This window comes from Cynocephalus volans, chromosome 18 (assembly GCF_027409185.1).
Source record: "Cynocephalus volans isolate mCynVol1 chromosome 18, mCynVol1.pri, whole genome shotgun sequence".
NCBI lineage: Eukaryota > Metazoa > Chordata > Mammalia > Dermoptera > Cynocephalidae > Cynocephalus > Cynocephalus volans.
Genome location: NC_084477.1, coordinates 2,408,345 through 2,435,277, shown reverse-complemented (window position 1 = coordinate 2,435,277; position 26,933 = coordinate 2,408,345). Strand labels below are relative to the sequence as shown.

Below are 26,933 nucleotides of genomic sequence, written 5' to 3'. Positions count from 1 at the left end.
TTCTAAAATATATATTTTAAGTAAATATTGTCTTGTAGAGATGAAAATATATAGGATTATCCTTCCTAGGTAATGAAATAATCTCCCTCATAAGAGAGAGATACTTTTTAAAAAATCTTCTTTGTCAGTCAACACTTTGTTTATTCTTTCATTGAGTGTCTATGACATGTCAGACACTGTGCTTTTTCCAAAATTGCATTGACAATACCAACGGCAAATGACTTTTGTGATTTTTATGGTTGTGTTTGTTCAGGTGCTGTTATATTTTTATGATATACATTTTCATAGGAACTTCCAGTACATAGACATGATAAATCACATTTGTTAACAAAATCTCTTTTATAAACATATGTTAGCTGTTCAATAGTTCTTAGCAACTGCTTAATGGATCGAAGCAAATTACCTTTGCAAATATCATTGTAATATAGATAACATCAATATAATTAATTTATGGATCTGAAATAGATTCCAGTAATCCTAATTATATGTGAAAAGGAATTATGTGAGTTTTTCATTGGTGTAAATACCTCATTCAATTCTCCATTAAGTTATATTTTATTAATTTAGGTAATTAAGATGTAATGTAAAATAAAAATTAAATGCTGAATCAAGAAGCAAGGGTTTTTTTTGTTTTATTTTATTTTCACTTGCACTTTCAGAAGGGCTATGCAGTGTCTTCTCGAATTGGTGCTTTCTCTATAAAACAAATTAACTGTACTCACTCCTCAGTCCTAATGTACACTTCCATGGACAGAGCTGGTGCTTTGATCATCAGAATTTTCTCTCAGCATGCCTATCAGTATGCCTTTAATAAATGTTTTGTTAATTAATTCAGGCCAATCATTTCATTGATTTACACGTTAGGATAGAGAAAGGAAGTCAAACTGCTTAAATCATTTTACAAGCAAGTCTTGCTTAATGAGGGAAGTCTCTATCAGATATATTACTATTTCATGTCAAACTTCATTATGCAGAGGTATTGCTCTTTTTTATAAATGAGGAAATACGATTATATCAAATGTTCCAGAGGCAGTAGTTTGTATTGTAGGGTTTCTTTTTGAACAAAAATATATATATATGGTCTCTCAAGTTCAGATTATGTACTATTAATGTAGAGCAATGCAGAAAAGTTAATTAAAAATTAATGCCTCTAGCTGACCCGATTATTTTACAACATATCTATGTATCAAAATATCAGGTTGTACAACTTACAGTTAGAATGTATAAGTTAAAATTTTAAAAATAAAATAAATTAATGCCTCTAAATGCACCAGAAAGGAGATAAAAACTACGCTTTGAAGACTGTTATACATGAAATAATTTTACATTTTTTAATAGAGCCACACACATTGTCTTATTTATAGCTGCAAGGGTATTAATTCCTCAATCTCAGTTGCTGATATAACAAATTATAATATGCATTAGCATTTTAAAAGCACTTACCTACCTAACTTTTTCATTTCCCTAGTCTAGATGCGAATGAATGTCAATCAAACATAGTGCTGGATTGGTGCCTGCTAGTGTAGCTTATGAATATATAAATGCTAGCAATATTTAATTATTTCACTTAGGGTCAAAGTTATAAAGCATAGATATAATTATCAAATAAACATTCATAATGAAAATATAAAATAATGGAACAAAAATCAATGAACTGAATTTTTGATGAAGGAGCATAAAAATAGGAAAGTATTTACCATTGAAACTCTGCCCTTAAACACCCCTGCAAGCTTAGATTGGAACACTGGAGGTTGGGGGGGGGGTCTTCTATGCATTAAACTCCTTAGATACAAGGAGGCAATTCAAAGTGATATTCACATTTCATTCTAAATTTTCTTGTGTATATATGTGGATTAACTAGATTTATTTTATTTAACACTCCATATTTAATGATTTTTAAAATATGTTGTTATGTATTGTGGTCTTTCTGCCTAGGACAATAGTAGAAGCCTTTTGTCGTATATTGTTTCATATTATCTACGAAATTTCGATGAGGTAAGAGAATTTTTACATAGACTCGTATTTTTCATTTGCTGGGTGTATTAGGCTGTTTGTGTTGCTTATAACAGGATACACAGAACTGGGTGATTTATAAAGAAAAATGAAATTTATTACTTATAGTTTCTGAGGCTGGGAAGTTCAAAGTCCATCCAGTGATGGTGACAGCAACCCAAGGGTCTCACATTGCAAGATGGTGGAAGCAGAACAGAGAGAGCAAGAGAGCGAGGAAGACAGACTCTCCTCTTCTTTTAAGGCCCTCAGAACCACACCCTGACCACCATTTTTAATCCATTCACTGCTGCATGGTCCTACAATCTAATCACCTCTTGAAGTCTTCACCTTTCAATTACCATAATAGGATTTCCCACTCTCTTAACAGTCACAATGGGGTGTAAGTTTCTAATACATAAAACTTGGGGAACATAATTCAAGCTTCAGTGAGTTTGGGGGGGACATAATTCAATCCACTACATTCCACCCCTGGCCCCCCAAAACTTATGTCTTTTCACATGCACTGGGTAATTTGTCAGTTGTTTTATTGTTGTTGTTTGGGTTTGGTTTTTGCCATTGCTGCTGTTGTGTTATTCTTATTTCTGTTGATGCTAATTTGTTTAAAAAGTATGTGTTTCTTGCTAATTAGGATGCTGGAAAAGAACAGTGTGTTTTTCCACTGCCTGAACCCCAAGACCTTTTTCAGGCCTCGCAGATGAAGTTTGAAGATTTTCAAAAGGATCTCAGAAAACTGAAGAAAGACTTGAAAGGTAACATAATTTAGAACTCTCATTTTTTTGTGTACGCTTTTTTAATGAAAGAAGGCAGACTTTTCAATGTTTTTGAAGAACTGAATTAGTTTTTTATATCCTTGTAGAAATAGAGTATATGTGTGTGCGTATCACAAGAAACATTTTGCCAATGTTCTCATTCTTTTGTTGTTTAAAAAGTTATGTGTTTGGGAATTTAGGTATTGAATAGTATCTTGGTTATTTGAAAGAACCTGTTTCATGAGGAACAAGCTTGTGTCTCATTTTTATGTTATAGCCAAGAACATTTGGACATTCAATCATATCATGACTGGACACACAAATCATGTCTTTGTTGAAAGATAAAATAGTCCCTTTCCACTCTCCCTTCGTATAATTGCCCAAGATTTTGTGGCTTCTAAAATTTCTGAGGAACACAATATCTTCTTACACGCATTTGGTCAAAAAACACATAAATGTTCATTGTTTTACTGTCCGTCAAGAAGCCTTATATCAAATCATTTTGAAGAGAGCCTGAAATTCTTAAACTTTTTAAATTAAAAATGATGTTTACTCTAAAGCAAATAGTTTGCAATTTTTAAAATTTTTCTAAGGAAAATCCCTTTTATCCCATTTTCATGAAATCTATTCTTATTGTTATAGAGTTGAGAACACCTTAACTATTTATTTAAGCCTCTGTCTAACTCTATTAAGTACAGATAAACAATGAATAAATTGACATGAGTTTTCCATTTGATATTGTATTACTAGATGAGAAGAAGAGGCCTAAGTATTTTTGTCCAGAAACCAGAGAAATGTATAACTTTTTGACAAAGATACTGATCTCTAATGAAATTTATGGAGTTGTTATGTCCTGAGCAAAAATGTTTTTATGTGGACTTAATGAACAAATACACATTATATAGTTTGCTTGTAGTTCTTATAAGTTGGAGCTAAAAAAAAAAGGAAATGGAAGGGAAGGAAGGAAGGAAGAAAGAATAATTCACTGAACTTTCAAAAGGAGAGAACAGAACTGAAGCTACAAGAGATAGGAAAGGAGAAGGGGAGGTTAGCAAGAAATTGGTAAAAGACCACAAAAAATTATTACATTGTGTAATGTTGCATATACTAATTATCCTGACTTGAGCATCACATGTTGTGCACAGGTATTGATATTCCCCTATACCCCACAGATATGAACGATCGTGTTTAAACAAACAAAAAAATTATAAATAAAACAATTGAGATTGGTTTATGGGTGAATTTATATATGGTTTATGGGTGGATTTATGTATGGAGGTTCATTGTTGAGTATAAGCGGTCTTCAAAAAGTTTACAAAAAAAATTGCATTATCTTTTAATTCTATTTTTCCATGAACTTTTTGTAGTACCCTCATATTAGAATTCCATAAGACCTTTCCTTTGTCTAGGTTGCAATTTAGAAGAGGCATCATGACCTTGAAATGTACAAAGAGGTCATTAGTGATTATGTAGATATCTTTTATTTTGTTTCTCATACTGTAGATGATGCATGATTCATTTTAATGGTAGAAGTATATGAATATGTTGTGTATTTAATCTCTAAAGGAAAATTTTGGCCAAATGTATTTTTTAAATGGGAGAGTGTAGCCCTCTGAAGTTAAGTAAAATCAAATCTTCAACTCCAAGAAATACTGTGATTTGTAAATATTTTTTCTGTTCACATTGTTGACCTTGTTAAAAAAGATACATATTTAGAAAATGGAAGAATATATTTTTTTCAGCATCAAACCTCACCCATGTAAAAACCTTTCTAATCATTTTAGAAACATCAAACAGAAATATCATTGCCTCATTTGTTTGTCTTTAGAGGCTTAAGCCAGTCTGTGTTTTATGTGGGATGATATTATGACATCTTTTTGAGAACTTTGTGTCTACACATATGCATTAGAATTGGTTAGATGGAGGACTGCCAAAAAAAAAAAGAAAACAAACCATACGTCATTGTAGATCTTTGTTTTTCGAGTCATATTTCACCAGTCTTTGCTTATGTTGCGCACACGTTCTCTTGCTCCTCACCAGAACAGATTCTCTGACTGTGTGAATGAAGATGTGTTGCTTTGGAATTCTGATCAGTCCATTTCTTAGCCCCTGTGGGGTAGAGAAGAGGTAGTTGATATTTTAAAGTTGAAATGAAAATAGAACTCTTTCCAAACATATGAAAGACTGTTCTGTGCAAACATCAACTTAAAAGCAGTCTTCTTGGAAGGCATGAGAGCCACACCAGAACAGGCAGGATGTGTGTGCCATGGGACCCCCAGCGCAGGCCAGTGCCCACCACACATAGAGGCCTGCAAGCCACCAGGCACACATGCCCCAAGCCAGTCACACCAAAACAGGCAGGAGCCACGGGTCCTCCAGCCCAGGTCAGTCCCTACCAACTAGAGAGGCCTGAGAGCCACCAGGCCCACACACCCCGAGTCAGCCATGCTGGAGATGGCAGGTGCTGTGGACCCCCAGCCCAGGTCAGTTCCCTCTTCCCAGAGAGGCCTGAGAGCTGCTGGGCCCACATATCCCACGTCAGCCATGCTGGAGCAGGTAGGTGCCGTGGGACCCCCAGCCCAGGCTAGTCCCTGCTGCCCAGAATTGGCAATCCCTTCAGGATCCAGGCCAGATATCAGGGTGGAACGAGTGGACTGTGATATCCCCTGCCACAATGATGAAACAACAAAGGAAAGATACCAGAAATATGAAAAATCAAGAAAGTACATCACAACCAAAGGAAAATAATAACACTCAAGCTCTAGATCCTACAGAACAGGAAGTCCTTGAAATGACTGACAAGGAATTTCAAGCGACAATTCTAAGGAAACTAAATGAGATGCAAGAAAACTCAATTAGACAACACAATGAAATGAGAAAAAATATACAGGACCTGAAAGGAGAAATGTACAGAGAAATCATGCCCTGAAAGAGAACGTAGCAGAGATTGTGGAGCTGAAGGATTCATTCAGTGAGATAAAAAACACAACAGAGAGTCCAACCAGCAGGCTAGAACAAGCAGAAGAGAGAATTTCTGACCTTGAGGGCAGGCTGTTTGAATTAACAAAGGCAAACCAGAAAAAAGAATTTTAAAAATTGAAGAAAATCTAAGAGAGATAACAGACAACCTTAAGTGCTCAAATATACGAATCATGGGTATTCCAGAAGGGGGAAGACAAAGGAAATGGCATTGAAAACATATTCAATGAAATAATAGCAGAAAACTTCCCAGGTATAGGGAAAGTCACAGATCTTCAGATTCAGGAGGCCCAAAGATCCCCAAACATATTGAACTCAAAAAGGTACTCTCCAAGACATGTTATGGTCAAACTGGCAAAACTCAAAGACAAAGAGAGAATCTTAAAAGCTACAAGAGAGAAGCAGCAAGTCACCTATAAAGGAGCACCAATCACACTAACATCAGACTTTTCATCAGAAACCCTAAAAGCCAGAAAAAAATGGGATGATACATTCAAAATACCAAAGGACAAAAATTACCAGCCAAGAATACTTTACACAGCAAGGCCGTCCTTCTGAAATGAAGGACAAATAGTATATTTCTCAGACAAACAAAAACTGCGGGAGTTCACTAATGCAAGACAAGCCCCACAAGAAATTCTCAAGGGAGTACTGGGTTTTGGTACCTGAAAAACAGCGGTCAATGCCATGAGTACTCAAGATGAAGAAAACCTACCAGTAAAACAAAAATGCTAACAATAAAGAGAAAATGTAGTTTATCTACCACCCCAAGAAACCAACAAACACAGAAGACAAACAAAAACTCAGAAAGAAATGAACAAAAGATACTTAAAACATCTAAACAAAAATCAGTAAAATGCTAGGAGTAAATCAATACCTTTCAATAATAACTCTAAATGTAAAAGGATTAAATTCCCCACTCAAAAGACACAGGCTGACTGACTGATTTAAAAAGATGGACCCAACAATATGCTGCCTTCAAGAGACTCACCTCACCTGCAAAGACACACATAGACTAAGAGTGAAAGGATGGTAAAAGATACACAATGCAAATAGAAATGAAAAATGAGCTGGAGTAGCTATTCTTATATCAGATAAAATAGACTTTAAACCAAAAACCATAAAAAGAGATAAAGAAGGCCACTATATAATGATAAAAGCATCTGTCCATCAGGAAGACATAACAATCAAATATATATGCACCCAACGTCAGAGCAGCCAGATTTATAAAGCAAACGCTATTAGATCTTAAGAATGAGATAGACACTTAACACCATAATAGCGGGGGACCTGAACACCCCACTCTCAACATTGGACAGATCATCTAGGCCAAAAATCAACAGAGAAACACAAAACCTAAACAATGCTTTAGACCAGTTGGACTTGGCAGATATCTACAGAACATTCCATCCAAAAAATTCAGAATATTCATTCTTCTCATCATCACATGGAACATTCTCCAGGATAAACCACATGTTAGGTCACTAAACAAGTCTCAACAAATTCAAAAACATTGGAATTATTCCATGTATTTTTTCAGATAGCAATGGATTAAAATTAGAAATCAATAACAAATGAAACTCTGGAAACTATACAAACACATGGAAATTAAATACATTCTACTTAGTGATATATGGGTCCAAGAAGTAATTAAAGAGGAAATCAAAAAATGTCTTGAAACTAATAAAAATAATGACACACCATACTAAAACCTGTGGGATACTGCAAAAGCAGTAGTAAGGGGGAAATTTATCACATTAAATGCTTACTTCAGAAGAATGGAAAGATGGCAAATAAAGAACCTAACATTTCATGTTAAAGAACCAGAAAAACAAGAACAACCCAAATCCAAAGTTAGTGGATGGAAGAAATAGTTAAGATTAGAGCAGAGCTAAATGAATCAGAAATCCGAAAAATGATACAAAAGACCAAAGGAACAAAAAGTTGGTTTTTTGAAAAGATAAATAAAGCTGACAAACCTTTAGAAGGCTAACTAAGAAAAGAAGAGAGAAGATCCAAATAACAAAAATTAGAAATGAAAAAGGTGACATTACAACTGGTACCTCAGACATACAAGGAATCATTAGAGATTACTATAAACAAGTATATGCCAACAAATTTGAAAATCTGGAGGAAATGAATAAATTTCTGGACACATAGAAACTACCATAACTGAGCCAAGAAAATCTGGGGGGCTCTGTGGGCCCTTCTGCAAGTTTTTTCCAAGCCGAAAGATCGGCAGCCCTAACCTGGTCTTGGTATGGAGGGGGAATAGTGGCCTGTTGGACCCCAGTACTGTATTGGTCTGCTGTACCAGATAACATGCCAAAAGTGATGGGAATAACAGGTTTGGCGGCTTGATTTCTCTCTGCAAGGGTGTGGCACTCCTCTTTATGGAAAGTGCAAAACTTAATGAACATGTGAGGGGGTAAAACCGCCTTGCATAGCATTTTCCAGTCCTGGGTGGTGCATGGCTGGTGTGCCAGCCCTTAGAGGATTGTTTCTGCCCAGGGGGAATTTGGTCCATCTTCCACAACAGCCTTTTTTAACTCTTAAATCATGGGCCTCCCAGGGATACCAAGGGGCTGGCCTATTGCCCCTGGGTTGACGTTGACAGGGAAGGCTTGGACCCCGGAAGTTATGTCAGATGAAGGGGGGCCCCAAGGCCCCCAGGGTGGTGGGTTTTTAGAGGGCGTTAAGGCCGGGAATGCATGGGGTTGATGGAGAAAGGAGGGGGGGTCATTAAAATTGACCCACTGGGCACCTTGGCCTGTATCTGGGGGGCTGGTAGCACTCTTCGAATGGTTATCTAACAACTGAGAGATGGGCGGGTACAATTTTGGCAAGGGCTCCTTTTCGGGCTTTGGTTTGGGGTGGTCTTTGATAGCTTTATTGCCTGGCATACCTTGGGACCGCTCCTTATCAAATTCAGCCCACAAACATTCCACCTCAGGCGGGGCTGGTGTCCCACCTGGGCTTGGCTTAAAGCATAACTTTAGGGCAGACAAGGTAGGGTAAAACCCTAGGGGCAGCTCAAATCCTTGATGAATTTCTCATCGTTGGGCTAAAACCTGAATACGGTCCCAAGTATCATAAGAGAACAAATCAGCCGAGGGTGCTGAGGGGGCTAGCCCAATACCACCTCCCACGTCTTGCTAGCAGAAGAGTCACTTAAATTTAAACCTCGACTCAGTAGCAAATATTTTAAGGCCTTAAGGGCAGGGTCAACATGTTTGTCATGACTATTCCCCATGTTGGCAAAATCTTATAACTCAAAAGGAAAGAAAAGAAGGGGAAAGAAGGAAAGAAAGTGAAAGCAAAACAAGGGTGCACCTGGCCCGAGACACTTACCCCGTTTTCTCCTGGACTGCTTCACGGTGACGTTCCTCCCTTCCTGGAGGCCCCGCACCAGAGGTCTAGCCTCAGTTTTAGCTGCCCATCTTTCAGGGTGTGCAGTGAGTCTGTCCCGCCAAAGGGAAAAGAGGTTATCGGTTAGAAGGTTCCTCACACGGGGCACCAGCTGTCGGGGTGCTCTCTCAGTCAGCCAGGCCCAGGCTCCGGATTTCCCTGGCCGTGGCCACCAAGTGATCCCCAGCAGACTTCCTATCCCCCCCAGGCAGGACCAGATAAGTTGCCCTCTGCGGTGTAAACTGAAGAAGGATCCCCGAAGATGGGTGAGTGCACCGCCCATCTATTCAGCCCGCAAAGGAACACTCAGATGTGGCGGGGGTTCCATCAAGCAGTTTCTTTTATTGTCTTTTAAGCACTTGTATTTATATCTAAGCAAGTGGGGATTTCCACACTGAGAGCCAATCACTGGAAAGGTCACATGTGCATGCGCGTTACTTTCCTATGCTTAGCCTACTGATCATGCACTGATCACGAGCACGGAAAAGCCAACTACCAATAAAAATTTTTGCAGAACTTAAAGTGACACTCCCCTTTTGCTTCCTCTAGGTGCCATCTTGTGTGGACCATGTGGGTGGGGAACTTAAACAGCTGCTATTTGGTGTGGCCTCCTTTCACCCTAGCAATTGCTATAGCAAGTGGAGCAGTTGCAACCCAACATAACACTACCTTTACTTTAAACTATAGTACAAAGCTATAGTAACCAAACAGCTGGTACTGGCATAAAAACAGACACACCGATTAATGGAATAGAATAGAGAACCCAGAAATCAACCCATACACTTAAAACCATCTCATCTTTGACCAAGGCACCAAGTCTACACACTGGGGAAGGGACTGCCTCTTCAGCAAATGGTGTTGGGAAAACTGGATATCCATTTGCAGGAGAATGAAATTCGACCCATCCCTCTCACCGTATACCAAAATCAACTCAAAATGGATTAAAGAATTAAATATACACCCTGAAACAATAAAACTCCTTAAAGAAAACGTAGGGGAAACACTCCAGGAAGTCGGATTGGGTACAGACTTCATGAATACAACCCCAAAAGCACAGGCAACCAAAGGAAAGATAAACAAGTGGGATTATATCAAACTAAAAAGCTTCTTTCTGCACAGCAAAAGAAACAATCAACAGAGTGAAAAGACAACCAACAGAGTGGGAGAAAATATTTGCAAAATATACATCTGACAAAGGATTAATATCCAGAATATACAAGGAACTCAAACAACTTTACAGCAACAAACAGATAACCTAATTTAAAAATGGGCAAAGGAACTGTATACTCATTTCTCAAAGGAAGATATACAAATGGCCAACAGACACATGAAAAAATGCTCAGCATCACTCAGCATTTGGGAAATGCAAATCAAAACCACACTGAGATACCATCTCACTCCTGTTAGGATGGCTAATATCCAAAAGACTGAGAATGACAGTCTAGTGAGGATGTGGAGAAAACGGAACTCTCCTACACTTTTGGTGAGACTGAAAAATGGTGCAGCCTTTATAGAAAATGGTATGGTGTTTCCTCAAACAATTGCAGATAGATCTATCATATGACCCAGCTATTCTACTGCTGGGTATATACCCAGAGGAATGGAAATCATCATGTGGGAGAGATACTTGTACTCCCATGTTTATTTCAGCACTATTTACAATAGACAAGAGTTGGAGTCAGCCTAAATGCCCATCATCAGATGATTAGAAACTGTGGTTTATCTACACAATGGAATACTACTCTGCTATAAAAAAGAATGAAATACTACTATTCACAGCGACATGGATGGACTTAGAAAAAATTATAGTAAGTGAAATAAGTCAGGCACAGAAAGAGAAATACCACATGTTCTCACCTATTTGTGGGAGCTAAAAATCAGTCAATCAATCAATCAATGTACAAACAAAGGGAAGAAGGTGGGAGGGGAAGAAGACACAACAATCACAACAATTCCTTGAACTTGTTAAGACAAGTGAACAGATACAAGGTAGTGGGGGGGGGAGGGGAGAGGGAGGGGAAAGAGGAATGGGTAAAGGGACACAGAATTCAACTACAATGTATATTGAAAAGTTAAAATTAAAAAAATAAAAATAAAATAAAACAGATGGCAGGCCTGATTTGGTCTCCCAGCCGCAGTGTGCAGATCTCTGCTCTAAAAGAGATTAAGAACTTAAAACACCCATTAAAAATGTATATAGCTTGATTGGATCTTGATTCAAAAATATACACTGCAAAAGACATTTTATGGACCCTGCATAAATAAATGTGGATTAAATATTACAATATTTTAGCGATTTACTGTTAGTTTTTATATGTACTAATTATATTATGGTTGTTTAGGAAAATGTCTGTATTAGTCCATTTCTGTTGCTTATAACAAAATACTGAAACTGGGTAGTTTATAAGAAAATGAAATGTATTGCTTACAGTTTCTGAGTTTGGGAAGTCCAAAGTCCATCTGGTGGTGGTGACAGTGACCCAGAGGTCTCACACTACAAGATGGTGGGAGCAGAGAGAGCACAGAGAGAAAGAGAGAGACTCTCCCTTCTCTTCATTTAAAGCCCTCAGAACCATGCCCTTGACCACCATTTTTAAACCATTCATTACGTCATGATCGTACAATCTAATCACCTCTTCAAGGCTCCACCTTTTAATTACCATAATAGGATTTCCCATGATCTTAACAGTCACAGTAAGGGCCAATTTTCTGATACATAAAACTTGGGGGACACAATTCAAGCTTCAGTGAGTTCAATCCACTACAATGTCCTTACTGATACTAAAGTTTTAGGGATAAGCTTTCATGATGTCTGCAACTTACTATCAAATGGTTCAAAAAGTATACACAAATCAAAAATGTCATGACAAAAATTGCTAGATCTAGGTGGTGGGTATAGGTATTCTCTGTATTATCATTCAACTTTTCTTTGTGTTTGAAAATTTTCGTAATAAAAAGTTAGAAAGAAACAAACAAAAAACAAATGCAGTCTTCTCTGCTGCATTAGACATTGCTTGTGGATCCTTTTGAAGAACATGACTCAAGTACCCACTATTACATGATCACAACTGGTATTTGAAATGAAACTTGCTACCTTATGATTACATTTATTCTGTATTGTATCAGAGAAACTGTCTAAAGATGAGAGCTGAAACAATAGGAGGACTGACCTCAAAAGTAGTGAGCCCTTGCCTGGTCACTAGAAATGTTCACGTGCACCCAGAGACTTAGAACATTAAATAACTGTATATTATTTAATTTTTATGACTTCTCTTACAAATGTTATGAAACTTTGGTGTCATTCTCTATGCTCAAGGTTGAAGCTGAAATAATCAATACTATTGACTCCTCCTAAAGCTTGCAGAAGACAAACTCATAGACTTTCATTTTCTATAAAATTATGGTATTAACGTAGACACTGCAAATGCCAACTATATAACTTAGAGTTAGTTTAATTTCATTTTGGACTATCCCTTACTGATGGAATGAATTCATTTAAATTATCTAAATGACCACTGTGGCATTGTTTATGATGACAGATAAAAGTTAGCCTTTTATGTTTCCAAGCCTGAATGTGACAAGAAAGCCTAATTGCTAACAATGTACACTCGCCTTATGTCACATATTCATGCTTAGACCCATCAGTTACCAACTTGGAGAACTTGTTCCCATCAGACTGAGACTTAAACCTTAGGTGACTATGAAGTGATGACCCTCTCCTTTTTTCTGAACATATTGATGTTTTGAAGAGCACAACAATCTACATAGGGAACTCCCTCGGCAGGGTGGGGGCAACCCAGGCTCCTTGTCCCCTCAGGACCGAGGTGCCTCTGCCCATCGGGGATGTCCTTCCCTAGAAGGTGGCCATGTCCACTCCAAAGGCTTTGGCATCCAGCACAGGTAGAAGAGTTTTCTGATCTAATCACCCTTGTGTCTTCTTTGTATCTGTTATGTGACTTCCTTCGTACTTGCTGGGGCAGGTTTGTAGACACCAGTGAAACCTTCTGGAAACTCACAGAGTAGCATATAAGGGGGAGAAGGGTGGGTGTGTTATCTCTGTCCTCTTCCATTGTGTTCATGTGATGAGGAACTATTTTGAGATTAGTCTATAGACATTTAGTTATTAGGGGTCAGGTTTTTCCAAAATCCATTTTCCAGATACAGTGGTCCATGTATGCTTCTCTTAGTGTGCAGTTGGACCTAATGATCCACCACTGGCAAGACTAGAACATTGAGAATTTTCTAGAAGTTGGAAAGGTTTATGTTGATTTCTTCACCGGTCTTCCCATGACCCACATACCTTTGCTGGACAGTGGTTCTGGAATAATACTTGTGCACATTAGCCAAGATGGTCACAGATTTCTGGTCAACTTCTGGGTTCGTTGATCTGTTCCTTCCCATTCCTTCCTCACTGTATCACAGTTTGTCTTTTTCAGCACTACTGACACTGCTGTCACTGTTTGCCAAGTTGAATGCACATTTCCTTTTAACCCCGTTCTCATTCGGTGTCTGTTGCATTTGACTCACTCTTTATACCTCGCTCTTCCATTAGCTTTGTTAGCCACACTCACTTCTGATTCTCCTGATGACGTCTGACATTACTTCTACATCTTCTTTCTTCATGGCTTTCTCTTTCTCTGCTTCTTCCTATAGTTGGTGTTCCTCAGGTATTCAACCTTGGCCCCTCTTCTCATGTTACATGCTTTCCCCAAGTGATCTTATCCTTACTCAGAGTTTACCTGATCTGCAAACTCACACATCCAATTGCTTGATGGAAAACTACACCCGGATGTTCCACTAGCATCTTAAACCCAGTATGTTCAAAATCAGATTTATTGCATTTCTTCTGAGAGCTACTCTCCTTCTGCATCCCCAAGCTACCCAAGCCTCAATCCTCTTTCCCGTCCTCTGTTCCCCTCCCCTTCACTCATGAGTGTACAGGAGAGTCACCGTGTGAACTCTCTGAGTTGTATCCTTAGAGATGACTTCTTAAAATGGCTTAGTTTGGAGCCCTGGCCGGTAGATTCTGAAAAGACTCCATGATTGATTTTGAAGTTTGCCTCTTCATGAAGGGCCACTGACTTAGCATTCTAGTCAGTTGTCAAGCTCTGCTCACTTTGCCCTCTGAGCTGTCCACTCTACCTGTGGTTTTGCTTTTGTCAGTATATGTACTCGTGAGCAGTGGTGAGGCCAAACTTTTTTTTTTTTTTTTTTTGCTGCTTCTGTGGTTTGTTTTGCTGTGGAGCAGTGACATGGAGAGATAGGGTTTTCCTGAATCACTGTTCCAGTGTGCCCAATCACTAGCCCCATGAGTGTCAAGAGGCAGAGCAGAGGCCCATGACAACAATTCATTTGGTGGTAAGAATTTGCAGGTGAGGTTCGAGTCTAAAACCAGCAGTCAAGTCTGTGGCACCCACCACACAGGACAGGTGCTCCTGTGTGGCATAGGCAGCTGCTCCTCCGGTGGACCAGTTCTGCAGTTTTGTTCTGGGAGTCATTCCTGGAGACCAAGTGTAGGGCCCAGTCTCTCTGCACTTATGACTTTTGTAAGCATCTCACTGCCTGCATCAATTGCTTTAAATAGATAAAATGATTTGTTTCCTGAAACTGAACCCAGAATAATGCACAAACCAGACTTAATCCTTTTATTATTCTTTTTTAACAAATGGCTTCAGGGATAGGGGAGCAGGGGACCAGGGGAAGGAGGGGAATTAAAGTGAGGCCCCAGCCCTGCAAACCCTCCCGACCCACCCTTCTCCCCTTTATATGTTTACAATCTATATAGGGACCTCCCTCAGCAGGGTTGGGGCAACCCAGGCTCCTTGTCCCCTCAGGACCGAGGTACCTCTGCCCATCGGGGATGTCCTTTCCTAGAAGGTGGCCATGTCCACTCCAAAGGCTTTGGCATCCAGCACAGGTAGAAGAGTTTTCTGATCTAATCACCCTTGTGTCTTCTTTGTATCTGTTATGTGACTTCCTTCGTACTTGCTGGGGCAGGTTTGTAGACACCAGTGAAACCTTCTGGAAACTCATAGAGTAGCAATGACTCTAAACGTGATCAGCATTGGTTGAACTTAGACACTTGTATGAATTACAGTGGGAATATTCCAATTCACTAGAAACAGTGCCCAGATCCTTATGAACATGGTTCAGTTCAGGGAGTGGTGCCGTGTTCTTGGTTGCACCTGACACTGCTGATGGTGGTGTTTCTCAGCCAAAAACATGCCACTCTGTGATGGCACTGAGGTACTGCAGCCCGCTTTCCAGGGGGAGTAGCTGAGAGATCTTTGTTTTTCCTCTCCCGTGGCTGGATTTTTCTTTGTATTTGGAAGCCTAATGCATGCTTTCCAATATTAGCCCTTTAACACAATATGAAATCTTTTTGGCTCAGAAAGGTCTTTAAATAAACAAAAGTCAATGTGATTGGAATTTCTAAGTGATGCCAACAATCTCCCAACAAATGTTTTTTAATATTTGGATTTGACTGTAGTAAAATTTCTTAAGAACTCTATCTTTGTTCTTTTTAATAATGTTTCTAAGTGACCCTCCAATCTTTTAAGATTGTAGTGTTTGATTTTTTTTAATTGACACAGTCACATACCAATTTTAAAGATGATAAATAATAGCTAGGATGATACATTGTGCAGCACGATGTACTAACATTAAGAGAAGAATGGGAACTGATTTTTTAGAGAAATTTCCTAGTATTGAATATGTAAGAACATATATGAGAATTTATGTATATAAAGGTATATAAACTCTAGAACTTGACATTCTATTTTCATATTTGTCCAACAGGCCCTTCCTTTTTAATACAGCAAATAAGTAAAGCAACAACCACTCACAGATAATTGTATAGATTTTGTATCACAATGGAGAGTTTTGGAAGCTTGGATTTGATTTTTAGTGTACTTGGCATAAGACTTACGTGTGTGTTATAAGTCAGCCATCACTGGAGACTTAATATCCAGATAAGAAAATTCATAATCAGGGGCACAGTTGAAAGCACTTTCTTCCACACATGGTTTTAGTGCTTCCTCTGTATGTCAGACACTAGACACACAGAGGTGAATAGGACAGCCCTTGGCTTCAAATAATGCAAACTATAATCAGAGACAAAGATACACAAATAAATGAAATGAGGTATCATTAACAGCTGTCACTTTTAGACAACTTCCTAGCAGCTGTCTCAGTGCTTAGCACTTTAAGTTCAATTTCTAGCTGGGGCTCAGATAATTTAAGGAACTTGCACAAAATTACATAGCTAGTCATAGAAATAGACTTGGATCCAGATCTATTTTTCCCAAAGCTTTGCTTTTATCCTATATCATTCACACATGCTCCATAGAAAAGAGAGATACAAAGTTCAGGGGGCAATTGACCCTCTTGGCTTGGGGTGACAGGTGGACCAGAAGCTGGATATGGATGGATAAGTAGAAGTTCAACACCTGATTGCAGGGGGTAAGAGTGTGCCAGGTGAGTGAATAGTGTGAGTAAGGCTTGGAGAAATTCAAATAAGTATGACATCTTGCAGACTAACAAGAAGTTCACTGTGACAGGAGGATACAGTTAATTTACTTATTCATTCCAAAGATTATTGTTGAATGCATACTGCCTTCTCATACTGGCAGCACAGTGGAGTGAGTAAATGGAGATTGGTAGGAGATGAGGGTAGAGAAAGAAGCTGTCCTCAACGACAGCAGACTTGTTCTGTGACACACTAAAGACCTGAAGTCTCAATGGTGGACTTAGCAACATTTTTTTATTTCTTAATTGCACGAGTATTTATGTGAATACATCTGGAGTATTTGAAAGTATACCCAGACATATCATTCCACAGGGGGTACATTGCAGACAGATTTCTGTTCAGTAGACAGTTGAGATTTCTAATAATTAGAGCAGATTGTTAAGGAAAAAGCTGCCTGGCAGTGATATGAATGGACATCATTGGAAACACCCAGACTCTGAACAGACATCTTTTGTGGCCTTCTGGAGGAGAACTGGAGATGAGAGGAGGCTGCAAGTGAATGACCTGACAGTCTTACCAGATCTGAAATTCTACTCATTTCCCACCATACACAGGAAATTCTAGTATAAGTTAAGGGGGAGAACACACAGGAGAAATAAAGAAAATAGGTTTTGCTTAGAGTGTTAAGAATACGTTTCATATGAATGAGACAAGGACATTTATAAATTAAGTGAAAATTAATTTAAAATATACAATGGAAAAGCCTGAAGAAAAATTATTACATTGTGCATTTTCTTGTCTGTTGAATGTTCTGTTGCATAAAAGTTACTCAGTAAAAATGAAGACTCAGAGAATTCTTGGCACCTTTTAGAAGACTTTGTCACAGTCTATGATCTAACTCTGCTTTCTAACTAAAAAAGTCCTCCTTTAAGGCACCAGACCCCTTTAGGTGATACTTCCAGTTCCTAGTTGACACTAGGAGCTGTTCATACAGCATCGTAGACCTCAAGACACTGTATAACATCATGAAGAAAAACATACTTATTTCTTCAATTTTCTAATTTAAAAAATGGGAAATAAAATAATAATTTGACTCATAGTGAAAATATTCATCTTCCTTGCCCTCTGGCTTTTAAGTTTTGAAAATCAGAGCAGGTTGTAGACTGAATTTTTTCCCATGCTGGCCTAAGCTATCAGACTTGGGCCAATTAGTATTTTACTTTTCTCACTGAGATTGATACATGGTTATTAAAGACTGTGTGTTGTAGCAGAAGACAAGCTCTCTGAGGACAGAAGTTGGCCAGCTCTGTTCCCACAGTAGCCAGAGCGCCTGGAACAGAGCTTTCACCTCAGTGGGGGGTTGATCGATATCTGTGTCCTGCATGAGTGATTTTTTTGGTAATTAGAAACTGCTCTAAGACCTCTGGTAACATCTCTTCTCCTGGTTTTGTCAGAAGTCATTCACTGAAATGATAAGAAGGGCTGGTAAATCTCAACCTCAATCCCTTGAAGTGATTACAACTTGTATCAATTAAGTGATACTCCAATTCAGGATGCTAATGTATACATTTTTAGAAAACTCTGGAAGTTATGACATAATTATGTCCTTATTATACACCTGGATACATTAAAAATGCAGAATTTCTGGCTACCTGGGCTGTCATAAGTGACACGGCCCATAGAAGCTGAGTGCAGGTGTCTCCTCATCTGACCATTCCGTTCAGCAGCTAGTTTCTGAATAGTCCCAGTGGTGAAGTGCTCCTCACCTCACCAGGTGGGTCACTTTGCTGGAGGAACTCCCTAAGCATTCACCATCCCTGTTACATTGAACCGAGATCTCTAACTTCTGCTCCCTTAGCTTCCTCCTTCCATGGAATCGACATAGAGGAAGTCTGTGCCCACTCATTCATGAGACCACACTTCGGCTCCTGGAAAGCAGCTACCGTATCTCATAGACTTCTTGGACTTTCTTAGACTTTTCTAGGCTGAACTCCACCTGGTGTTATAAAAGCAACAGCAGCAATAACTACTATTTTTCATGTACCTACTTATATATCCCAAGTTCTGCTTCAGGCATTTTACACACTTTGGCTAATCATCACACTGATGTTAAAGACAGATTTTATTAAACTTACAGTCAGACGTTGCAACTCAGACCTCAAGAGGTTAGGCAATTAACCCCAAATCACAGGCACATTCAGTGGATGAGTGAACTGGAATTTAAACCCCATCTGCTGGATTCCAAAACGTAGGATGTCATTTCCACATTAGTAGCTATTTATCCAGCCTCATCCAGCACTAATTTGTTGCCTGTGTCTGGCACTCCACATACAAATGGAAATGAGCTGGATTTCCTTTCAAGTAGCTCAGTGTAGTGGAGCAGAGTAGCCACAGTTACAAATAACTTTCCTGTGGTGTGGTAGCTGATATTGAATCCCACTTCCTTAACTTACGAACTCAGTAAACGTGGGCAGTCTTTTTGTGCTTCATTTTTCTCTAATGTAAAACAAGCATATTAATAGTCTACTTGAAAGGGTTTTATGAGAATCGAATGGGACAACGCTCAGAAACAGTCCCTGTGTGTAGAAAGTACTCATTAAATAACAACTTTAACTCCGTCTGCACAAGGTGCGATGTGGTCACCGAGGTGGGACTCCCAGTCCTGCCTGGAGACAGGTGGCAGGGATGGAGGAAAGCAGGGGATGTGAGGTCAGAGAATGCTTTGCAGGGACAGTTACACCTGAGCTAAGTCCTAAATTTATAGAAAGAATTGATTATTTAAGGGGTGAGGGAAAGAGAGAAGCATTTCACACAGAGGAGACAGCATGACCACGGATATGGAGATGAGAATTTGTATCGAGTCTGCAGAACATATCAGGAGCAGAGGTAGATAGTTTGAAAGTTTGGCAAGGCCTGCCTTGTAGGAGTGCTATACTTCATATTATAGGCCTTAAAATTGTCCTTCTATTTAGGGTGTGGCTGTGAGGGCAGAGGTCCCTGAACAGTTTTAGGTAACTGGTCTGGTCTCTTCTGGTGGCTTTTAAAGGTATGAGGAGGAGCATGGATTTGTGGAAGATTGGAGATAGGAAGCCCAAGTAAGAGATTTTTACAGTAGCCCAGGTCAGAACAGTGCGGGTATTTGTACCATAATAGAGCAGGAATGGGCAGGATAGGCCTGACTTAAGAAGTATTTAGTAAAAATAACAGCATGCTGGAATAAAGAGAGGGAGTGGAAAATAACTCCCATTCTGGCTTGAGATATTTCGGTTCGTGGTGTTAACCACCAAAGGAGAGAGAATAGCAGGTAGCAAGTTTAGAGAAGGCCATGATCAGTTTTGTATTGAAAATACTGAGCATTTGATATCTGTAGCATTTTAGTGTGTGAGTCTGGAGCCATGAGATAACTGGGCTAGGGGTATAGATCAGACAGTCACCAGCATCTGCGGTGCATGAGACTGCCCAGGTAGCAGCTGGGGAGTGAGGGCAGGATGGGCAGAGAGAACCCCAGATGTGCCTGGACTGGTCTTCGATTTCACTGCGCTCGTTTCTCTTCTGCATTTGCTGGGAGGATGTGTGCTGACAGTGCAGCCCTCCTGTGTTCTCCTGCTTAGACAAGCTAACAACTGGGAAGGGCGGTAAGGAGGAAAGTACAGCTTTATAAGAGAAAGAAAAGATGTTAGAGGCAATTACAAAGTTGCCTTGGAGAATTGGTAACCTGACCTTAACAATTACAGTGAGAGTATGTTTTTCTGCATCAGACCTATATCTGTCCAAAGTTTTGTCTTTCAAATATGCGCTTCCTTTCTGGCCTAGATCTCTTGCTATAATCATAATGGCAGACATTTCTTTAGAAATTGTCTTAGAGACACTTCTTAATTATTTCCAGTTGGATCTGTAGATTACCTAAGACATTTATGATGTCACAGACAAAGAAAGAGTACAGACTTCATAGTCAGATCAGGATTTCAATTATGAATCTGCTACTTATTAATTGTGAACTTTTGAGTAAATTAGTGCTCTGTTTGAGCCTTAACTTCCTCAACTGTAAAAGGGGATAATAATATCTACTTTACTGCCTTGTTCTAAGGAATAGGTTAAATAATAGGTACAAAGCATCTGGCATGTAATAGATGCTCCATAATTATTGGTTGCTATACTAACATAACCACTACTTTATTAGTTATTTTTCAGAAATTTGGACTTTACTTAGGGGTTTAGGGGTAAACATGTTCTACAAGTCAGTTTGATGATAATGATGATAGAAAACAGTTACATATTGCTTTACTATGGCCAGGCACTATTCTAACACTTTATACCTATTAATGGATTTGATCCTCTTAACTGATCTGTGAGGTAGGCTGTAGTATCATGCCCATTTTACAGATGAAGAGACTGCGGTTTAGAGGTTAAGTAATGTGTTTAAGTGACCATTTTGGAAGTGATTGAATTGGGAGTATAGATTCTAAATAATGTTTTATGATCTTCTAAAAGGAAGCCTGCATCATAGGCTTCTCATGTCAGTATTCGGATGTTTCCAAAATATGCCAGTTAGGATGGTTAACAGGATTTTTAACATAGCTGATATGTTTACAAAATTGATTTAATAGTCCATTAAGAGTGTGATGTTCTAAACCATTTGTCTCTCTCTCATTTCAGCCTGTGAAGTTGAAGCAGGGAAAGTGTACCAGGTCTCCTCAAAAGAGCACATGCAGCCTTTCAAAGGAAATATGGAACAATTTATTATTCAAGGTAAATAGATGTGTTATGTTTCTGTCCCTTTTCCGAAGAGAGGTGGAAAACATTTATTTTATTTTATTTTTTTAACAAATACACATTGGTTTAAAAGGGATTATTTTGACATTACAGAAAACCAGATTAGGTTTAACCGTGAGTCACAGAATTGTGAGAGTCTGGTAATTTGCTAAACATCCTGTTTGATGGATAATACTCATTATTATCTGGGTTTTTTTCTTTACATGCCAGTAAATACACTAGATTTTAGTTTGAATAGCTCAAATTTATAAAGACATTAAAAATTTTATGCTTTTTATTATAGAAAATTAGGTATTCTTTTAAGTTATAGCTACGCTCTGACTTCATTTCAATCTGATATTTGTTTTCTCAAAACATTGTGCCCAAAGAACAAAATATGTTGATGTTTTTCAGATCTTCAGAACATGATTTGCTGGTTTTTATAGGCTACATTAATGCCTATGGATATTTAACACCTCTCTTCAAGGGAGCTTAAAAACTTTATAAATATTATCTCATTGACACTTGCTACATTTCTATGAAATAAGCAGGGATGAAAAGTTTCAGAAGACACTAAAGAAACAAATTTATTCTTTAAAAGGAAAACAATCTATTAAAAGTCTTGCTGTTTGAAATCATTGAAACTTACAAGTAACTCAAAGCATTTACTACCAAAAACATTTTATCTTTGGAATGCTGCATCTCTTTTCAACATCAGGTCTGTATTATGCTGTACTCTGGGAAAGTTCTTGCTGTTTCAGGAGTGCTTCTAGAGGCTGACACAACATGAGACTAAGGCCAAGAAGTGCTCTGAAGATTGGTTCCATGCTCTGTTTATTAGACTGTGGTTTTTATAGGTTGTTCAAGTGTCATTAATGATGACTTACAATGAATGAGTCATACTTGATTAAATGTTAAGCACAACCTTTTTTTTAGATAGGAAAATACTAGTCATTTAAAATTATCATGGGGATTAAAACAGAACTCTGGTCAGATTGATAAATCAAAGCAACTGTCATTTTCAAATTCTGTCATCTATGTCATTCTATGACTGAGGGGGAAATCTATTTATTGATTTCTAGAGTCCTTTGACCAAAATCATTAGTCCTATAGATACATGCTAGAGAACCCCTGTAAGCAGATTCCACTCTTACTGGTGAATAAAACTGAGTTGTGCTTTTTCCATCCAGGGAATTTTAGGATCAAGAATACATAATTTTGGGGCCGGACCCATGGCTCACTCAGGAGACTGGCCCTGGTAGCGCCAAGGCCGCGGGTTCAGATCCTATATAGGGATGGATAATGTGCTCACTGGCTGAGCGTGGTGCAGACACCACCTTGCTGAGGGTTGCGATCCCCTTACCGGTCAGAAGAAAAAAAAAAAAGAATACGTAATTTTTTTAAAAATTATATCTGTAAAGGTATGGAATACTTATTTTTGGCACGTGGGAAGAAAGGAGTCCTTGATCCTAGAACATACTCAAAAAATAAGTCAAGCAATTTGCTAGTTTTCACACCTAAAATATAAACAAGTGTCACTCACATTGTTGCCCACATTATATGTGATTTATTATATAATATTCTGAATCTGTATTTATAGGCCAGGCGTTGAAGGGTTTTTTGGGTTTTTTTTTTTTTTTTTCTTTTAATGACTGGATCTTAGTCATTTTTAAAAAATGAATAGTGGAATTAGATCTTACAACCCATTTGGGATTTAGGAACCACACTTCCAAACTACAGATAATCAGCCACATGTGGTATGCTTGGTAATCATTTATGATGGTTCAAAGGGTAGGTAGAGGCCATCGAATCTCACCTAGTAGTTCACTGGTAGAGAAGGCAGGATTGTCAAGTAATGCTAAATGGATAAGTATCTCTTCAGATTTTAAGGATCTTCCAGGAAGATCTTTTAACCTCCTTATTATGAAATTCAGATGTTAGCAATTTTTATACTTCACGATGTTAAATGAAAACATCGGTGTTGTAAAGGTAGTAACCTGTGTGTTCTTGTATGTATGAAATGTTTCACTTTTGGTAACTATTAAACGAGATGAGTCTTTCTTCATGACTCTTTTTCTACCACTTTCAATTGCCTTTTTATTTCTTCTCTGGTCTCATTCAAATGTTCTATGATATTATTTGTTCATTAACACATTTTTAAAATGCTTTCTATGTGTTCAGGCATTCTTTTGGGTATGAGTTACAGCAGTGAATAAAATGTATGTGTCTCGGTGGATCTTACATTCTACATTATCTGGAAGACAAATGATAGCAGCATAAACAACAGAAAATTCTTTGGAAAAACTTATGAACATCAAATGTGTGTCAATTAAATGTGTCAAACATGTTAAAGAATAAAAGTTCAGCTTTAAAAATAGTTGCTCTCCCACCTATATTCAGTGACATATAGTGAAAACAATGCATTTCAAAATATGATTCTCTTAAGATAAATTTTTGTGAATATCACCAGGATTTTTTGCCCATATTTCTTCTAGTTGCCAGGACAAAATTCTAAATTAAATTTATAAACTAAAGAACAGACCAACTTAATACAAATAATATATGCTAAATCTTTGCTTCTAATTAGGCTTTTATCAGTAATAAAATAGTATTCTTACATCAATGTCTGTGCTCTCAGATTAACTTACAAAACATCTCTCAAACCTCCATAATCATCCTGTTCCACTTACCCATGACTCTAATGGTAACCTCACCTCACACTTCAGCGAGAGAACAGACACTAGTATACATCAGCTCCCACACCTACCCACCAATACACCTACAAACCAACAGCATCTGATCCCATATTTTTTGCACACCTCCCACTACAAGAGAAGGAAATCCCAGCTTCCATTAAGGGCAGGGCTTTCCATGCATGCTGTGGACCTGATAATTCTATCTTTGTCCCAAAATCCACTCTTGTAGTTACCTTCCCCTCCCCAGAAACTGCAGTTGTATATTTTCCTCCCCAGCTTATTTCTTCAACAGTCCTTAGATACAGCATAAAGCTCTGGAAGGATACTAAAAGTATACCTGTCGAGAAGGCAAATCTTTTTCCTGGCTGTGAAACTTGATTATTGGAGGAATGACTTGGAAGTGTGAGAATCCAAGCTAAAAAAAAAAAAGGAAAAAGTAAGGTGCAAAGGAATGGACACATGAACACATGGGTAGTTGCACTGTGGGGAGGGAGTAGTAAGTGATGAAGTTGGACAGAGGGGCCCAGGGCCTAGGCTGTATGGACCACGTACTCCTGGCTGAAGAACTGGCCTTCATCCTGAGATTGTGAGGAGCAGAAGTTTGAAGATTTAAGAGAGGTTACATTGGCAGCAATGTGGAAGGCCTAAACGGAGGTGGGGGGAGTTGGAAGCAGGAGATCACATGTAGATTGTTATGGCGCACTGCTTGAGAAATGAGGAGGCCCTGTGCTAAGGCAGTAAGGGTGGTGCCAGAGAGAGGCTGGATGTGAGCGATAACAATATGGTAGAACCAAATGAACATAGAGATGATGGAGAGGCATCTTGGTTTCACATTGAGTGGCTGGGTGCATGGTGGTGCTAATCACTGGGAGAGAGCACATAAATGTAGGCAAGGATGTGAATGGTGAGCGTGACTTCCTGTACGTAAACATGCGTGTGGGTGTTCCCAGTAAACACAGGGGTGCACAGATGGTTTGGACTCAGCACCTAGAGGTCTGAGATTGAGAGCTGGACACCATAAGCAAGATGATTATTGAGCTGATGTGTCACCTAGGAAAAGAAAAAATAGAGCCAGGGATAGTATTCTGGAGGAGAATAATGTGTATAGGGTAGACAGAGGAAGAGAAGCTCCCAGCAGAGGCTGATGGGAGAAAAGGACCAACAGAGGCTGTTGTGAAGGGAGCCAGCACTGGGAACAGTTTCAAAAAAGAGGCAATGATCATAGCGGCATGTGTGCAAATGGACTGAACGACATCCGTGATGGTAAATATGAAGTTGGAGGTCACTGGTAACCTGGATGGAACATGTTCTCAGATTGGCATGAGCAGAAACCAATTTCCTGAACTTTTAATATTTAAGAGAAGTCAGGAAGTAGAATGGCATAACTGTAATAATATTAAAAGCTATTGCAGGACAGAGTTAACTGGAGCATAAGTGTTTGACTTAACTAATCAAAGTTACTATAAATTAGCTTATCTCTATTTGATGTCAGCATATATGATGATTTCGTTTTAGTGCATGTGTGATAAACAGAACTCTTAATCTCAAGCTTGTTATTCGGCATTAATTTGAACTTTTTGTTAATTTTTCATTTGTACTTTTTTAAAAGTAGCAGAAAAGATGATAAAAAAAGATGAAATAAATAAGGTCACCAGGAAACCTCATGCTTTCTAATATTTCTGTCAGAATTCAGCACACTTTTTCCTACTGTATTTCTCTTTATTTTTTGAATCCAAGTTGTATATTGAACAAAGTGTGCCTACAAAAACCATATTATTGCTGTACTATAAATGCAGTGTAGTATAGTACATAATAGATGTAGTGGATTGCCTTTGTGTGTGTATCTGCTTGTGTTGAGGTCACGGGGAAATAAATAGGCATCTCAATCTCTTTTGTTGGCTTTCACTGCCTTTTTTACTTATATGATGTATTTTGATAAGTATACATCTTAAAACTTAAGCTCAACTGTTTTTTTGGGGTGAATGGCAAAATGTTTTTTCATTTTGTTTATTTTTATTTTTATTTTAAATGATTCATTTATTAATATTTTTCTTTTTTACATTCTATGATGTAGAGCAGTTGGGGGAGGGGGAGATGGGAAGGGGGAAGGAAATAAAGTGGAGCAGGAGGAAGGAAGAAGGGCAGGGTTGAGGCCTGTGGCACCCCCTCATTCCTGCAGGGGAGACCAGGGGGCTTCCAGTTGTGGCTTGGTCATTGCTGGGCTGGGTGCAGATGTTGGGGGTGTGGCTGAAGCCCTTGTACCCCACCGTTTCAGCTCAGGAGCCCAGTGTGCTTCTCGTGGCATCTCAGTGGTCATTGCTGGGCTGGTTGCAGGTGTCAGGGTGAATGTGGCTTAGGCCCCCAGCCCGCCCCACTCCCTGGCTTCATAGCCCAGGGGACTTCAGTCCTTCTAGGTTTTATAGGTGTTCTTTGGTGATGTGACACCTTTACTAGTTAATATCAAACTTTGTCTCTGTGGTCTGTGGGTATTTTGTTTTTTCTTTCAGTTCTGTGTTGGATTATTTGCTGTTCCCACCACTTAAACTCTGCACTGGAACTATTTTGTTGTCCTTTGCTTACTCCTAAAATGGGGGGAGCTTCCTCTGGGGACCAGTACTTGACCCCTGTGGTTGAGCTAAATTGCTGCTTTGCTGTTGATTCCCTGGGGAAGGCTTTTTGTGCAGCTCAGCTTTTAATGGTTGATTTTGTAGGTGCTTCCAGGTCTCTCATGAGATCTGGTGCACCTGGTTTGTGTAGAGCCTCTGGTCTGGGCTTGAGTCTGTTCAGCAGACTGCACCCCCCGCAGTTCTGTATTCCTAGTTAGTCTCCACTGATTGGTCCTTAAGCTGCTTGGGGGGCAGGTCATGC

The 26,933-nt window shown here is 38.8% G+C and overlaps 1 protein-coding gene across 1 annotated transcript in view; it reads left to right on the top strand.

Annotated features, from left to right (window-relative positions):
- FMN2 (formin 2) overlaps positions 1-26,933 on the top strand; it is a 268,229-nt gene that overhangs the window by 190,139 nt on the left and 51,157 nt on the right. The window contains exons 12-14 of the mRNA XM_063082920.1: positions 1,936-1,995; positions 2,642-2,762; positions 21,274-21,366. Of these exons, the coding sequence (XP_062938990.1) occupies positions 1,936-1,995; positions 2,642-2,762; positions 21,274-21,366 (274 nt within the window). The remainder of the gene's footprint in view (positions 1-1,935; positions 1,996-2,641; positions 2,763-21,273; positions 21,367-26,933) is intronic.